The 16653-nt window shown below is 39.8% G+C and overlaps 1 protein-coding gene across 1 annotated transcript in view; it reads right to left on the bottom strand.

The window, feature by feature from the left end:
* The window catches only part of TTC28 (tetratricopeptide repeat domain 28), a 499891-nt gene that overhangs the window by 213727 nt on the left and 269511 nt on the right, over positions 1 to 16653 (bottom strand). Inside the window, exons 4-5 of the mRNA XM_041003608.1 lie at positions 15114 to 15386; positions 14046 to 14176 (exon numbers count right to left, since the gene is read on the bottom strand). Of these exons, the coding sequence (XP_040859542.1) occupies positions 14046 to 14176; positions 15114 to 15386 (404 nt within the window). The remainder of the gene's footprint in view (positions 1 to 14045; positions 14177 to 15113; positions 15387 to 16653) is intronic.

Below are 16653 nucleotides of genomic sequence, written 5' to 3'. Positions count from 1 at the left end.
CTGGGACTCCCCCTACCCTTCTCCTCCACTGATTCCCCCTATTTTATTACAATAATATAGTCCTTCAGAAAACAAGTCTTAGGTCCATCATTCTGCTATCTAAGTGGATCCTGACACTGTAGGTATGGAGAACAGCAGTAAGTGCTGTTAAATGAAATGATAAACAATTCAACCATCTCCATGTTCCAGGAAGGCAGGCAGGCGTGCTCTAACATACTTGTAGCTACCGGTGCGCACCTGGTTTGTGACCTGCGGAAGAGTATTGATTACTACATCAAAGCAATAAGCAATTGAGTGACGCTTTCTTTGGAACACGATTTCTCTATCAGGAGAACTTTGGGATTTACATATGTTCTGTGGTGATTAGGGGAAAGTGCTTTCATTCAGGGAGAATAAGAGATTCTGATTACCGCCTTCCAAACAGGCTGTTTCAGTGAACTAACACTCAAAATAAGAAAAGATTCCTAATGTGAATCATCTGTAACAGTGGACGGGCAGAGCATTGTTCTTACAATCTATTCTAATTAGATTTTAATTGTTCTAATCCACAATGGCATAAAATTAAACAAACCTCAGGGATGTTCTTGGAAAATTAAAATAGACTGTCGAAAATTGTCATTTCTGTTATTTTTGTTTTGAAAATTATCATTATAAAAAAATTGGATACAGGGTACATTTTGTTTCAGCAGAGATGATCTATTTGGACCCAAAAATTCTTCTAAGGAGTCAGAAGATGTGTGCTGTGGTTTTCAAAAATTATAATTCTAAAACTTGTGATTAGCTGTGCAGCTTTATGAAGAATCATCTATCTTATTTAAACCTTAATTTTCTCATCCATAAGACAGGAATAATAGCGCTAATTTGCTTCAATATGGGCCCCTTAGAATGCCTAGGTCCAAAGTTAAAAAAAAAAAAAAACGTAAAATCAAGTACAAGTTCATACAGCAGCTGTTCTGGGACGGCCAAAATGGCAGTGTCTGCCACGGAAATCCCATCCTGAGTGCCACAGGTTATCACGGCAGCTTCAGAAACAACAGGTCCCCTGGACGCTGCGGTGCATTCCAACAGGCCAGGCTCGCACTGTTTGTGACTGGTTTTACATCCAAATTTCTTAACTCTTGCTTTCTTCCCTCACATGCACAACACACAATTATCGAGGAAAAAAAGGGGGAAAAAAACAGCAAGTTTGTCTCTTAGAAAATTATCAAACTCTATGAAATTTCAAAATTTCATTCCTAAAATTAAAATACTTGCTCTAGTTTTTTTTCTGAGAATAATAGGAATATGTACATATACATATGAGAATAAGTATAAAATAATAATATATATGTATGAAATTAAGATTATTTCTAAATGTCAAATATTGATCATAATAACAATTCATTATCTATGATAATAAATATTTTAAATAACTAGGATCCAACTTACATTTTACAAATTACACTGTGATAGATAAAATATGTGACTAAGGGTCTTTAAAAGTGCCACAATTATTGCAAAAGCAACCTATTCTTAAACACAACAATTTGAGGTAATTCAGTTGATCTTGAGCAAATCATATCACTTCTACAAGCTTCCCTGTTCTTCAAGACAAAATGAGAGGGCCAGTCCCTATGCTTCAGCAAAGGTCAGCAGATGTGCTGGCAAGGTGAGCTTGTCCACTGTGGCACGGAAGAGAGCAAAGCTTCCTCCACGCGCACACACCACCCAAAAGGCTGTTCAAGGAAAACATGGACTTCCCCGATTGGGGACCTGTAGTTGAATCTACTTCCAGCCACACTTTGCTGTGATATTGTTGCAGGATGTGCTGTGTGTGTACTGCCAGGAAGGAGTGAGTTGTGTGGTTCGGTTTGCAAAGAATGGAAGGAATACATGAGTGCACCCAGTGGGATTGACTCCACATGCGCCAGCTTTTACCAAGGCCGTCTAATCACTAGAGTTTACTACTCAACTCTTTTTGTCACCAAATTCTTTCTTCTTTTATATATAAAATTTTATGATTCAGATGTATAAAGACATGGAGAAGATGCAAGAACTGAACAGTGAATACCAATATATCCTATTTCTGAATTTCAAAATAACGCTTTATCATTTATTTGCCCATGTTTTCATCAATCCATTTTTTTCCCCTTTAATACAGCATAAAGACGGTTTCATGGGGAGGGCATGGTAGCGCAGTGTTGCTATGGAGCATGGCATCCCCTATTGGAGTGCCAGCTTGAGTTCCAACTGCTCTATTTCTATCTAGCCTGTCACTAATGCACCTGGGAAGTAGCAATGATGGCTCCAGTACCTGAGTCCCTGCTCCCCATACAGATGGGGTTCCTGGCGCCTGGTTTCTGCCTGACTGCCATGCCTGAGGAAGCCACTTTGGGAGTGACCCAGCAGATGGAAGAACTCCATTTCTGCTTCTCCCACATATTCCATCTGCCTTTCAAATAAATAGATACATCTTTTTTTTAAGTAAGTTTCATTGATTTATGCTTTTCATACGAAAATTTACAAAATGGTGAGATGCACACATTTTAAATATACCACATGAGGAATACTGACAAATACGTCCACATATGGCCACCCAAACAAATATTATGAAAGAAGGACATTAAGAGCATCCCAGAAAACACCCTCCAACCTCTTGCAAATCAATCTTGGTCCCTACTCTGCTCCTAAACACAATCATTGAACTGGTTCCATAATTGATTAATTTTGCTTGTTCTAGAAAATCTTACTAACGCGATCATAAAGTATGTTTCCTTTTGTGTCCTGACAGAATATCTCAAATGCTCTATTAAGCTCACCCAATGAATGCTTTTACCTGTGCTTTTGAGTCCTAGAATTCCTATTTGATTCCTGTACAGCTTCTATTTCTATGTTGAGATTGACTATCTGTTTATGAATTGTAAGTGTATTTCACTTCGCTTATTTGAATACACTTACAATGACTTCTAAAGGCCTCGTCTAGTCATTCCAACATCTCGGTCTTTTCAGGGTGGGTTTGGTTGGCTGCCTTTTCTCTTGAGGATGAAGTTACCTGTTTGCTCTTTGCTCTTACACAGGCGTTCTGGAGTACATCCTGAACACTGTGAATGCTACCCCGCTGACACCTGGAACTTGGTTATGTTACTCTACTGAGTATCAGCTTTATTGGGGGGGGGGGGTAGTTAACCCTGATGAACTCAGATTGTTTTTCCAGAAGTGGGTAGCAAATTACAGCATTTCTTCAGTTCTTTCAGTCTTGGCTGACTCGCTTAGAATCTGTTCTCATATGTTTACTCCAGGGGCAATAAAGATCTGATTAGAATTTATACATAAAATATGGAACCCCCCCATATGTGACTCTCCTTTCTAAGATTTCCTCATTGCTCTCTTCTTATTGTTGTGACCCAAACTCTGTTTTCTGATTCCCCAGTCAGTAGGACTTACAGATTTCTACACAAGTTTTAGTAGTACTGTAACGATTGGGAAGTGCACTCGGTTGGGCAAGAAGGAAAAAGGGACAAGTTATTCTCTTCTTTCAACTTGTCACCGCTCCTCTGACTGCTGTCTACCTTAGATTAATCTCTAGGACATTTATGTAGCTGTTTCCTTTTTCATTTTTTTCCAGAGTTTACAATGAATAAACATGGGGGGACTTGGTATTTGCTACTTTGCCAAGCCCAGAAGTCGAGTGTTCTCCTCACCCTGTGTTCTGCCACGGAGACTAGAAATGATCCTAACATAAACAACTTAATATAACATAGTTTTAATATACATAAACATCCTAATATAAAATGTGGGTGGCTTATGATACACTCTGATGCAATTTTTGTGTTCTAATTAAACAGTGCTGTAAGAGACACAGAAGTACTAGCCAATTGAATTTTAAGACAATTGAAACTCTCTCCCACCCCCCGTGCTACTGAACATGGTAACCACCAGCACAATGAGCTATTAGGCACTAAAAATCTGGCCACTGTAACTGACAAGCTCAATTATTTTATTAATTTGGTCTCAATAACCATTTGTGGTTTATTAGCTGCTGCACCAGGCACTCAGCTGGTATTCCTCCTACAGAGAATCAGCCCACAGAACTTGCAGAAGAGGCTTGTCCCATGATACATAACTCTAAAACTGGCAAAACTGGGATTTAACTTGACATCTCCTCATTCCTACCCTGAAGTTCCCTGTGTGTTTTTATATAAAAAAAAATATTACACAATGTGATGACCAGGAGAGAACAACTGAAAATAAGTGGAGTGATAAAAAGTAGAACTTGGGGAAAAAATACAGTTGAAGAAACAGGAGAGCTGAAGGTTGAGTAATTTGCAAACATACTGTACGTTATACACACACATAAAAAACACAAATTCATTGGATGCTTGAATGTTTTCTTTCAGGTGATCACTATTTTTATCAGCTTGAGAGAAAAAAAAAAAAAAAGAGCATTTTATAACTTGTGACAGGAAGGCCCCAAAGATCTGACTCAGTTGCTCTATAATGCAAAGTACAAACTGTACAAACAAGAAATTGATGTCCTGTCTCCCTTCTTTATGTCTGCCTTCCAGGTCCTACAGTCTTGAGTGACTTGACAGAGTTCAACAAACCTATTTGTTTCTCATACGCCTGTAAGATACACACCCCAGGAGAAGTTGCCAAGTCTTCGTGAACTCAATACTCCCTCAGAGGATAGGAGTCTCTGCTAACATAGAATGCTTTTTTTCTTTTTAACCTTTTAACCCATTCTCTTGTACTACTGGAAATAAAATAATTACCTCAACTACATTCTTTCTCTCTCTCTCTCACATGCATATATTACAAACCTCTGTATGGATTTCATATTAGCGCTACTGCAAATTGCATGGTAATATATACAGTGAAAAAAAAAGTCTGCAAAAAGGTCCTGGAAAAAATAGCATTGTTTTTCAGAGGGCTGCGGCCAGGGTGATGTCATCAGAAATCATCTAATTAATTTCCTGCAGCTACAGCCTAAAGGAAATTCAAAAGGCTGGATTTTCTCACAAAGACTATTTCTTTTACTTTGGTCAATAACTACTGGTGTGAACCCTCAGATGTCATAAATTCATAACGATTATGATTCCCCACACTCATTTTTCACAATCATAAAGAATGGAATATAAATTTCCTTTTTTTTTTTTTTTTTTAGCTTTTACTTACTTATTTGAAAAGCAGAGTGATATGGAGCAAAGGGGAAGGGACAATGAGAGATGTTGATGACATTCTGAAATGCCCACGATGGCCAGGGCTGAGTCAGGCCGAAGCCAGGAGCCAGGAACTCCAGTCGGGCCTCCCGTGTGCAGGTAAAGGGTCCCAGCTACTTGGGGCATCTTCTGCTGCCCTCCCAGGGTGCACATTTGCAGGAAGCTGGACCCCAAGGCAAAGAGCAAGTACTCAAAATGGCACAACAACATGAGGTGTGGGAGGCCCAGGCAGTGTTTTAATCTATTGTGCCTCAAAGGCTCACTGCAGAGACTTCATTTTAAAAGATATTTTTATGAGAGAGACATTATCAGAATATAAAATGTGTCCTTACTGAATACAAATTTTAGTTACAGTAAAATACTGCAGAAAAGAAGGAAAAAAATGACTACCCTTAGTATTACTTGGCTTTCTAATGGTTCCTCTCTAATTCACAGTAAAATGAGAACTCCACCCACAAAAGCCAAGGAGAGGCAAGCACTCCGCCTAATGTCGCCCTCAATACTCTTCCTTCCAGCCAAGCAGCTTTTATGAGCATGGCCTGAAGCTCTGTGGGAGCTGTGCCAGGAGGTCTTATTTCCCTCCTAGCCAAAAGTGCTGTGATGGCTGGTACATGGGACGCATGAACACACTGAATGCTCCACGAGATGATGGCTGTGAATACGCTACAGCACTCCCCCCTCCAGGAGCTCCCACCTCTGTGGATTGAGAGAAGACCGCCCCCTCCCCGTACAAACAAATCTGACGGTGCTTCAGGAGGTTTGTGGAAACATGGAACCGAAAGAGAAGTCTAACTTGGTGCCAAAAAAAAAAAAAAGGTCAATTCTAGCTTTACTTTTTTTTGGGGGGGGGTGGGGGAGGGAATCATTTTCCATTACCTTTTTGTATATGGTGAGTGTGGTAATTGGGGGACTCATTAGAAGCACAACTTGTGAATTCTTTTGAAAAACAGAAATCTAGCTTGATATAGGTGCCGATGCATTTACAATAGCCATCTTGATAAGCAACTTGAGAAAGTCTTGATTTCAAACATGATTAGGTATGATAGCAAAGCACAGATACAAAGGAAAAACTGAACAAGTAGCACTTCAACAAACTAAACAGCTTCTGCACCCTGAAACAATCATCAAATTGAAAAGGCAAACAAAAAAAAAAGAGAAAAGAAAAGAAAAGAAAGAAGAAAAGGCAAGCTACAAAATGAGAGAAATTTTTGAAACGATATTTTCAAATAAAGGGTATATATCTAACACATATAAGGCAATCATACAATTCAATAGCAATAAATAAATAAATAGCCCAACCTTAAAAAATGATTAAAGTATGTCAAGATATTTTTTTTAAGATTTATTTTTTTTTTATTGGAAAGTCAGATATACAGAGAAGAGAAGAGACAGAGAAGAAGATCTTCCATCTGATGATTCACTCTCCAAGTGATCTCAACGACTGGTGCTACACCTATCCGAAGCCAGGAGCCAGGAGCTTCCTCCAGGTCTCCCACATGGGTACAGGGTTCCAAGGCTTTGGGCCATCCTTGACTGCTTTCCCAGACCACAGCAGGGAGCTGGATGGGAAGCGGGGCTGCTAATATTACAAGTGGTGCCCTTATGGGATCCTGGCATGTTCAAGGCACGGACTTTAGCTACTAGGCCACTGCGCTGGGCCCTTCACTTAAAAAAAAAAATTAAGGTGTAGTAACTCTGTACTGTGGATAACACAAATTGGTGATAACATTTTGGAAAACTTGTAAAAACCTATTTTTTTTACATAAATCTAAATATATGTATAACCAAAACTTAATAGAAAGAAGTACTGATGTTCATCAAAATTCATGTACAAAAATGCTTATAATTTTTTTTTATAATAGCCAAAACTCAGGAGTAACTCACACGCTCATTGGTATACTGAAAGAACTTCCATCATTTGTCACAAAGAAGTGGCAGGAGCAAACTTGAAGCCTAAGTATATCAAATATTTAAGTACACACTGTAATTGCTACATCCTAGTGCAAAGAAATAGCAACTCAAGGCAGCAGCTTTTGGCTACACTCACACAGCCAAGTAGTAGGTACTTTTTCCCCTTTACTTGTCAGAGAATGTCAAATTGTAAAATTTCCAAGAGGTCACTGCTATTGTTTGGATAAAAGATGGCATGGCAGAAGGAAGGGGAACGAAGAGGATTCTCAGGAGCCAGCTGACATGGCAGTGAGTGACCAAGGGCAGGAGGACAATGGTGAATGGAGAAGTGGCCCTACCTGAGGTCTAACTCGAAGGCGAGTGTTCAGGAGGCAGCTGGGGAGAGATGCATGAAGCTCAGGAGAGAAGTTAGACTGAAACCTGGGGAGTCGTCAGCATATTTGCATATCAGATTTCCTGAATAGAGAACAATATCTTTAATACAGTATAATTTATGCACTCTTCTGACAATTAATATTAGCTCTCCGGAAAAAAAAAATCTCTGTGGGCACCTGAAATTAATTTTGAAGCTATTAAATTAGACAGAAGGTTAGTCGAATAATAATAAAAAAAACTGTGGAGAATGCATCACGTCCTCTTTTAAGTATCTGAGAGTAATTATAGAAAAGGAAAAGCTATAGTTTTTCAAAGGTAAGCAGCCAAACTGGTTTCAGGTTGTTATCTCGCTGCTTAGGAAAAAAAAAAATCCTAAAATTAATTATAGCCAAAAAGACCAGAGGCAGGTAGATGAGGTTTCATGTCCTCAATCCTGACAGCATTTATGGTGATGGATTTTTTGCTTCAAAGGCAGTTTCCTGTATTTTATTCCAATATCAAAATAATGCTAAGATCAAGGAAGGTACAAATTAAGCTCACAGATGCAACTTAAGAGTAGGTTAAAAACAAAAAAGGCACATTCTCTGAATTTTTACATTTTTTTCCTAGGGCAATCAAAATGATTGTTTTTAAAAAAACAAGTTACTGACATTGTTGCAATGTTACCAACTTGCATTAGCACACTTCTCTAAAAGGAACAAAGTTACACCTGACAGGAAAATAGATCTGGCTGGATCACTGGTGCCTCGTGAAAGCTGTGGTGCGCTGTGTCTTGCTGGTCTCAGGGCTCTAGCACGTGTCTAAAAGGGCCCTCCTCTGTTCAAATCTTGGCCCAAATGAGGTCTTAGGAGCCAGCATTGAGGCACAGTGGGTTAAACTTCCACTGGTATCCTAGTCTCTCAGCTTTTTATTCTGAGGAAAGTACACAGTTGGGGAGAGTACTCTAATCCAAGCAATAATTAAGAATAATAAAAAAAAAGAGTTTGTCATAAATGCACACGATTATCACTATTTAAAGAGTGAATTAAAGGAAAATCCAAGAGAATCAACAAAAATTATAAGCTATTATAAATAATACCAATTACCAAACATGCAAAGTAAACACCTTTGCTACCCACTACAAATAACTAGCTTTCAAAAACCACAATAGAATTCTAATGAGATACATTAAATATAGAGGGAAAAAGATCCTTAGAGAATAGATAAGGGCCCAATGCATGCACCCGTGGTTAAATCCCCGCCTTGCAACTGCTGAGATCCCATATGGGCACTGGTTCATGTCCCAGCTGCTTTACTTCCCATCCAGCTCCCTGCTTGTGGCCTGGGAGAGCAGTGGAGGACAGCCCACAGCCTTGGGACCCTGCACCTGCATGGGAGACCCAGAAGAGCTCCTGGCGCCTGGCTCAGGACTGGCTCAGCTGCTACAGCCACTTGGGGAGTAAACCAGTGGATAGATCTTTTCTGTCGTTCCTTCTCTCTGTAAATCTGACTTTCCATTGAAAAGAAATAATTTTTTTTTAAAGTGTAGATCAGAGAGCAGGCAAGAAGGAATATACCAGACACCTGACAGAAGACTACTAAAAAGTTATGAAGCACAAAGCCTTATTTTATAAAGGAAAAAGTTTTAAATAATCAACCCTGTGGTAGGCGTTCAGTTAAGACACCAGTTAGTATGTCTACATCCAAGATCAAAGCACTTGGTTTCAGTTTCCTCCTTTTTTATTTAAAAAAAAAAGTATTAATACATTAGACTCTAAGGTCACAGCAAATGCACGATAATTATACAATACAGTCCTCAATTATACAATAGTCCTCAACTATTCTCATGTTAATGTGATAATAACGCAAAAAGAACAGATTCAATGTAGTTCTGTAGAGTTCACAAATATGTCTAAGATTATAATGATACTTTCTTTGCTTCTTCCCTGCTTCTTCCTTTCTTTTTAAAAAACTTTTTGAGATATCATATTTAATGTATATTATAGTCAAAGCTTTAATATTCCACTGATAAATAGTTCAATCTGTAAAAAATCAATAAGACCCTAGTTCAGATACCTTCTAATGCATGTCCTGGAGTACATCAGGTGGCAGCTCAAGTACCTGGGTCCCTGTCACCAATGTGAGAGATCGGGATTAAATGTTTTGGCTCTTGGCTTTGGTCTGGCCGGCCCTAGCTGGCATGTGGGCACTGAATCAATGAGTAGAAGTTCTTTCTGTCTTTCACTGTCTATTTTTCCTCCCATATGAATGAAGAAGCAAATAACTATGAAGGTCAACTGAAATAGTGTTCAAAGAATGTTAGATTAAAACAACCAAGACACGACTTCCATCTAATTAAGTTTCAGCGTTGGCCAGTACAGGGAATTACAACTTCTGACACACGGCTGGTAGGACTGGCAAACCTGCAGTCTTTCTGGGAACAGTGAGCAGTTAAGTGTGAGAATTCCTAACGGGTTTGATAAGCAAAGTCATTACTAATACTTGAACCGAAGCAGTAAAGCATGACTGACAGACTAACCAACTTGTAGAACCGCAATCAGAGTTAACACTTGTTCCAAGAAGCTCCATTCCATATCAGTCTTTCTCCTTTGGACCTCAAAAGCTTGACAATGATTATGACGGCATTCATTATTTATTGCTCAGGAAATATACCATTTTTTTCTGTATCAAGATTTTGCTTAAAACACACACACTCACACAAAAGCATGTAAGCTGCTCAAGTGGCAGGACCCTACCATACTGCTGACCCTCAGCCCGAAGCACGGTACTGGGTGCTTCAAGAATAGCCATCGCGCTTAACTGCACTGGACAGCAAAAGCTTTGAATGTGTGTAAAACATGCATCACCACAATAGTTCCCTTAAGACGGTTATATATTTCTTCAAGCTGTGAGTCAATATGAACCCAGTTTTATTCCATGGTGGCTGATTTCAGGGAACGAGGGATAAATGTTACCAGTTAATCACAGGAAAATTGGCAGCAGCTTTCAAAAACAATCTCAAAAAGGAATGGAAATGCCCATGTTCATTATAGCATTATTCAGGATAGTCACGATACAAAACTCTCTAGGTATTAATCAGCAAATAAATGGAGAGAGAAATGACGATATACATATTTATATACAACCTGTGCATGTGGATTGGAAAGGTAATCAGTGTTTAAGAAGGAAAGTCTGCCCTTTGCAACGATATAAATGACCTTAAGAAGACATTATGCTAAGTGAAATAAGCTAAACACAGAAAAAAATATAAATTATGTCATCTTACAGAAGTAAAGCGTAGAAAGAACAGGGGTTACCAGTTTGGAGTTTAGGTTGGGGAATGTGATGTTACTCAAGGGTTATAAAATTCCACTTCGGCACAATGAATAAGTTCTAGAGAATCATACTAGGAAGCAATAATTAATAATACAAGATTATATACTTGAAATATGCCAAGATAGTAAGATTGAAAAGTTCTCACCACACAAATACACTGAAAACATTTTTTTAAAAAAAGAATAGCTAAACACTTACCATGTATTTTATAAACAAAAATTAAGAGAAATGGTAGTAAAATAACATCAAACTTACTTTGTAAAAAAAAATGAATAGTACTTTGTAACAAACATAACAGAAGAGACAGAAAAAAATTCAAATGGCTCACAGTGGTCAGCAGATAAACATGATCAGGTAATACCAAGTATCAGCACGGATTAAACAGCAAGAACATCTCAGACCAAGGCTGTGGTCAAGCCAAAGCCAACTGACAACCCAAGCAAGCCAGGGTAAGTGGGAGAACAGCCGCAAGAGTGTCACTGAGATTATTAAAGTCTTGACAATCAGAAAATGAACGGCATTATTCAACTTAAAGATATTGTGGTAGCTGCACAGCCTTTATCTCCTCACACAGGAAAGAAACAAGTTTAAAAACTGAGTCCCAGTCCCAGCGTGGTAGACTAGTGGCTAAAAAGTCCTTGCCTTGCACATGTTGATATCCCATATGGGTGCCGGTTTGTGTCCTGGCTGCTCCACTTCCCATCCAGCTCCCTGATTGTGACCTGGGAAGGCAGTGGAGGATGGCCCAGAGCCTTGGGACCCTGCACCTGTGTGGGTGTCACAGAAGAAGTGCCTGGCTTTGGGTCAGCTCAGTTCAGCCACTGTAGATACTTAGGGGAGTGAATCATTGGATGGAAGATCTTCCTCTCTGTCTCTCCTCTCTGTATATCTGACTTTCAAATCAAATTTAAAAAAAAAAAAAGGTCCAGCATCTCCCACTTACGTACAAGGAGGACTTCTAGACTATGGGGACATATGTTATCTGTGGAAGGTGGCAACAGTGGGAAGGTTCTAAAGACTGGGTATTGGTATTCTCTCAAGGTCCCTTCCAGTCTTGTAATTCAACGATTACTTGAAAACATATTTATGGTAGAGGTGTATACACCCAGATAGCACACCTGAGGGAAAATAATACTCTGGAAAACAGGGCAAGAAGAAAACTTTCAGTTCTAAATTGCAATGCCTATTGCATTACTGTGCCCCTACATTTAAAGTCTTCCCACTTTATCTGCTAATTGGGTTAATGTATACATTTTAGAGATTAGGAGGAAAGAGTATTACTGCACCACTGGACATTTTAATAATTATCTGCCCCTTTACTAAGTGGTTCATCTGGACAACCATACTGTTTCAGTTCTTTTTTTTTTTTTTTAACATTTTTCATTCAATTTCTTTCATTTTATGTCAAAGTCAGAGAACACAGAGAGAGAAAGAAATAGGGAGGCAGATGGAAAGAGATCTTCCAACTGCTGGTTCGCCTCTCAAATACTCAGGGCCAGGTGAAGCCACAGCCAGCAGCCCAGAACTTCACCTGGATTTGCCATCACCTGTCGCCTCACAGTGCACACACTAGCAAGAAGACAGACCAGACAAGGAGTAGCAGGAACTTGAACCAGGCACCTCAATATGGAATGCAGGCATGCCAGGCAACAACTTAGCTGTGCCAAATGCCTACCCTGTTTCACTTCTTAAACCTGGCTCCTGATATTTCATAACCATCAGCATTATCTGTCTAATTTGTGAGTTCATTCTCTGAACAGCAAGAAATCAGACTGGGGTAGATGTTGTGGTCTAGCAAGCTAAGTTGGTATGTGGGATGCCTATAAACCACACTGGTTCAAATCCTGGCTGCTCTGCTTCCAGTCTGCCCTTCTGTTAACGTGCCTGTAAAGGCAGTGGGTGAAAGTCCAAGTAGTTAGGTCTCTGCCAGCCACGTGGGAGCTCTGGATGGATTTCCTGGCTCCTGGCTGCAACCTGGTCAGACCCTAGCTCTCACAAGCATTGAGGGAGTAAACCAATGGGTTGGAAATGGATCTTCTCATCTCTCTGTCTTTTGTGTGTGCGTATCCCTCTCCCTTAGTAGCTCAACCTTTCAATTAAGTAAACAAATCTTTAAGAAAAAATAAATCATATCAACTGGCTTTTAAGAATTATTTACAAATTAAGAGTAAATAGCAGCAAGAAAAGTGTTCCGATAACTCTTGAGAGAATAAAATTGCCAAAAGTCCGCAAATCCATGAAAATGGCTTGTTTTGGTGCTTTCAAAGGCTGTCATTTCCCTTCCCCAATTCCTCCTGGGGTTTCTACCACATTCCTGAAATGGATGGGATTATTTAATCACCTTCATGATGTCCCATAATGGAATTCTGAGATGTCAATGTAACTAAATACATTTCTCAAATATAAGTTGGTTCATAAACTCCCCATTGTTTTTGCTATTAACCTCCCCGTATTAATATTATAATAAAAGCTATCATTCATGACATTCCTTTATGAAATATCATAGAATTCCAGGCACCAGGCTAGGCACTCTAAATATACAAGTGTCATTTATAACCTAACCACCACCATGTATCATAGAATAAAACAAGACGAAAATACTTGCCTAAATAACAAAAGAGAAAAAGAAAAAGCAGATTTAAGTAATAGCTACTCCAAACCCACAACAAGGAAGGACTGGAGGCAGGGTTCAAATCTGAGCTTATCTGACTTCAAACTCTACTCTTCTACATTGCAGGCATTTTAACATCTGCCCAAACTACAGGATATCAACACTTTCACAATGTTGCATTTCATAACGGACACTAGGCTGATGTTTCTTTATCATTACAATCCAAGTATCTCAAAGAAAATACGTTTTCATCATCCGAGTTAAAAACCCACTGAGGAAACAAAGCCAGGGGTGGCAGTGTAATACTTGATCTCAAATACAACATAATGCTTGCTTCTTGTAATACAACTGCATGACTCTGTCATGACCATAAAGCTTTTTTGTTGTTGTTATTGCTGATTTTATATGTCTACCCCATAGCAGGCTTTAAGAGAATGAGAATAACACACTTGACCAAGCTGTTAGATCTGAGGTCAGGGCTGAGGTCTCATGTATCTCTACAGATCTAAACCTTAACATGTGGTAGACCAACACCAAATGTTATCAGCTTGGGGAGAGACTTTCAAATGGGGCGTCTGCTAGATCTCTTAGCACGGCAGAGAAGGGCAGCTTTCGTCTGCAAATGAACTTCCTACCTCCCGGTCCTTGAGTTTCATGGCGAGCACCAGTTGACGCCTGTGGTTAGTGAGAGCCTCGCGGTAATTCCCTTTGGAGAAGAATGCAGAGCCCAGATTGCCGTGAGCCCGGCATTCTCCGGTTTGGTCACCTAAGTCAAGGAAAAAAAAAATTCTAAGTTATAGCATTAACGATAACATGTAATGGTCATCTTAATTTAAAACCACTCATTTACTATCTAAGATTCCACTTTTTTTTTTTTTAAAGTGTTTGTTTCTTCTACAAAAACCTGAGTTGGGAGTTAGGGTTTCAGGACTTAAATCTCTGGATGTCCGTTGTTATTATTTTAACATACAACCACTGTCAGGAACTAGGTGTCCTGGAAATGTGAGGTTAAAGACCTTGACACAAAGCAGCTGCCATTTGAATCTCCTCATTACTCCGCTAATGACTTTTGATTCAGAGCAATCACCAGCTTGTTGGTTCAGTTGTTTGACTCTAAACCTACAATCATATATTACCGCTTTACAAGTGGACTGATGGAGATTCCCCATGTACCTCCTCGCATGGCAATCCTGTAAAGTACTGAATCATCACCGCAATGACCAGGGAAATCGTAAGCCACTCCTGTTTTATACGCAAGGCAGCTGGAGCATAGAAGGAGAGGGAATTTGCCCACAGTTGAGCTAGGACGTGGCAGGGCTGGGATTTAAAAGTGACGAGTCTGATCCATGGTGCAAGCTCCTCGGCTCTACCCTGTGCAATCTCCCCAGACAAGAAGATGATGCATTCTAATGGGAGCCAAACTTAGGACGGAAGTTTCACCTAGCAAGGCTGTCACTGGCGATATTCAACTGTGAGTCCAAGTCTCCAATGAGGGCAGTGAGTATACTGATCCATATCTCTTGACCTTTGGAGACCTTGGAACTTTGTTATATAAAAAGCTGCAAAGACTGCAAGACTTTAAAACAGAGAACCATTCTAGAGACACACCCTTTTTCATTGCATAGGCTAGTCCCATTCGTGTCATTAAATGTTTGTATCCCGCCTGCACTGAAACAAAGGGAGGAGAGAAGCTGTAACTCTACCTAAGGTCTTGGCTACGTCCAAGTCCTGCTGCATATATCCAGTGCTCTTCTCTGTGTTGCCGAGAGACCAGTAAGCGCTGCTCAGGGCAGAGAAAACGGAACCTCTCAGCTTGAGACTGCAGGTGCCAATCTTCAGAGCAGCTTCTAAGACGACCACAGACGCCCCATGATGGCCAGCTGTCAGGAGTTCCTGCCCGACCACAGACACGACCACAAAGGGACTCTTGTCCAGTTTCATTTTCTGAAGTTGCTGATACGTGGGCTCGAGGGAGTCTGAAGAAACACAAAACAGGAGAATGTAGGATGATACACATGCATGTGCACACACAAACTTTGCTAGTATTCTTTAGATAATCATCATATCTTACCGTGGTCTATTTCAAGTAAAAAAAACTCTTCGAACTTTGAGTTGCCACCCTAACAGTCCTTTAACCGTCCCAGTTCAAGAGCTTCCACTTACTCCCTCTTACATAACTCCCTGTTTTATGTGGGCATATAACACACATCTCTTCTTACGGTCTTGGACGGCAATGCATCTCTTTCCCCGAATGGTTTCTCTCAGCCCCACTGCCCTCTCTAAATATCACAAGTATATCCCTCCAGTTCTACCTCCACGGAACAGTAACCCAAAGTCCTCCATTAAGTAAAGGAAGCTGGGTCAGAAGTGGAGGATCCAGGAATCAAATCATGAACTGGAACATGGGATGCAGCAATCCCAAGTGACAATTTAACAGTTAGACCAAAAATCTGATTTCCCTGGTCTTGGGTTTGACTTTTACAGCTAGGATTGATCAGTTTGGCCATTAAATACTTTATAATTGCCTATGCGTTTAATTTAAACTTTTTTTTCAGCTGAATCTGAAGTCCACTGTGGTCCTATTTAATAGTTTAACTACATAGCAACTGGCACAATGTGGAAACTCAGTAAAAAACAAAATAAGACTGAAGACGCCTCACCTTTGCCACACAGGTGAAAGTCCCTACCAGTTATATTTGGCGTTTGACAAATGTTAAATATAAATCTGAATGGCTATACTTATAAAATATCTATCATTCTAACGGATAACTAAGTCAGTGCCTTTTGCTGCTTGGAGACTAGGATGTCTGAATTTAAAATATTACCAATTATTGTAGTGATCACAAATGAAATGCTAAAGCAAGAAGATGAAAATTTTAAAAGCTTATTATCATATGATATTGTATTTAATTTCATTTTAAGACTTACTTATTGGGGCCTAGCTCAACAGCCCAGTGGCTAAATCCTCGCCTTGCATGCACCAGGTTGCTATGTGGGCACCAGTTCATATCCTGGCTTCTTCACTTCTCATCTGGCACCCTTCTTGTGGTGTAGGAAAGCAACACAGGATTGCCCAAAGTCCTGGGACCCTGTATCTACATGGACAACCTGAAGAAAGCCCTGGCTCCGGCTTAACTCCAGATAGGCTTAATTCCAGCTGTTGCAGCCACCTGGCGAGTAAATTAGCAGATGGAAGATCTTTCTGTCTCTCTTTCTCTCTGTGGATCTATCTTTCCAATGAAA

This window comes from Ochotona curzoniae, unplaced genomic scaffold (genome assembly GCF_017591425.1).
Source record: "Ochotona curzoniae isolate NIBS_2020 unplaced genomic scaffold, NIBS_Ocur_1.0 scaffold_274, whole genome shotgun sequence".
Classification (NCBI taxonomy): Eukaryota; Metazoa; Chordata; class Mammalia; order Lagomorpha; family Ochotonidae; genus Ochotona; species Ochotona curzoniae.
This window is presented reverse-complemented; position numbering and strand designations above follow the sequence as displayed.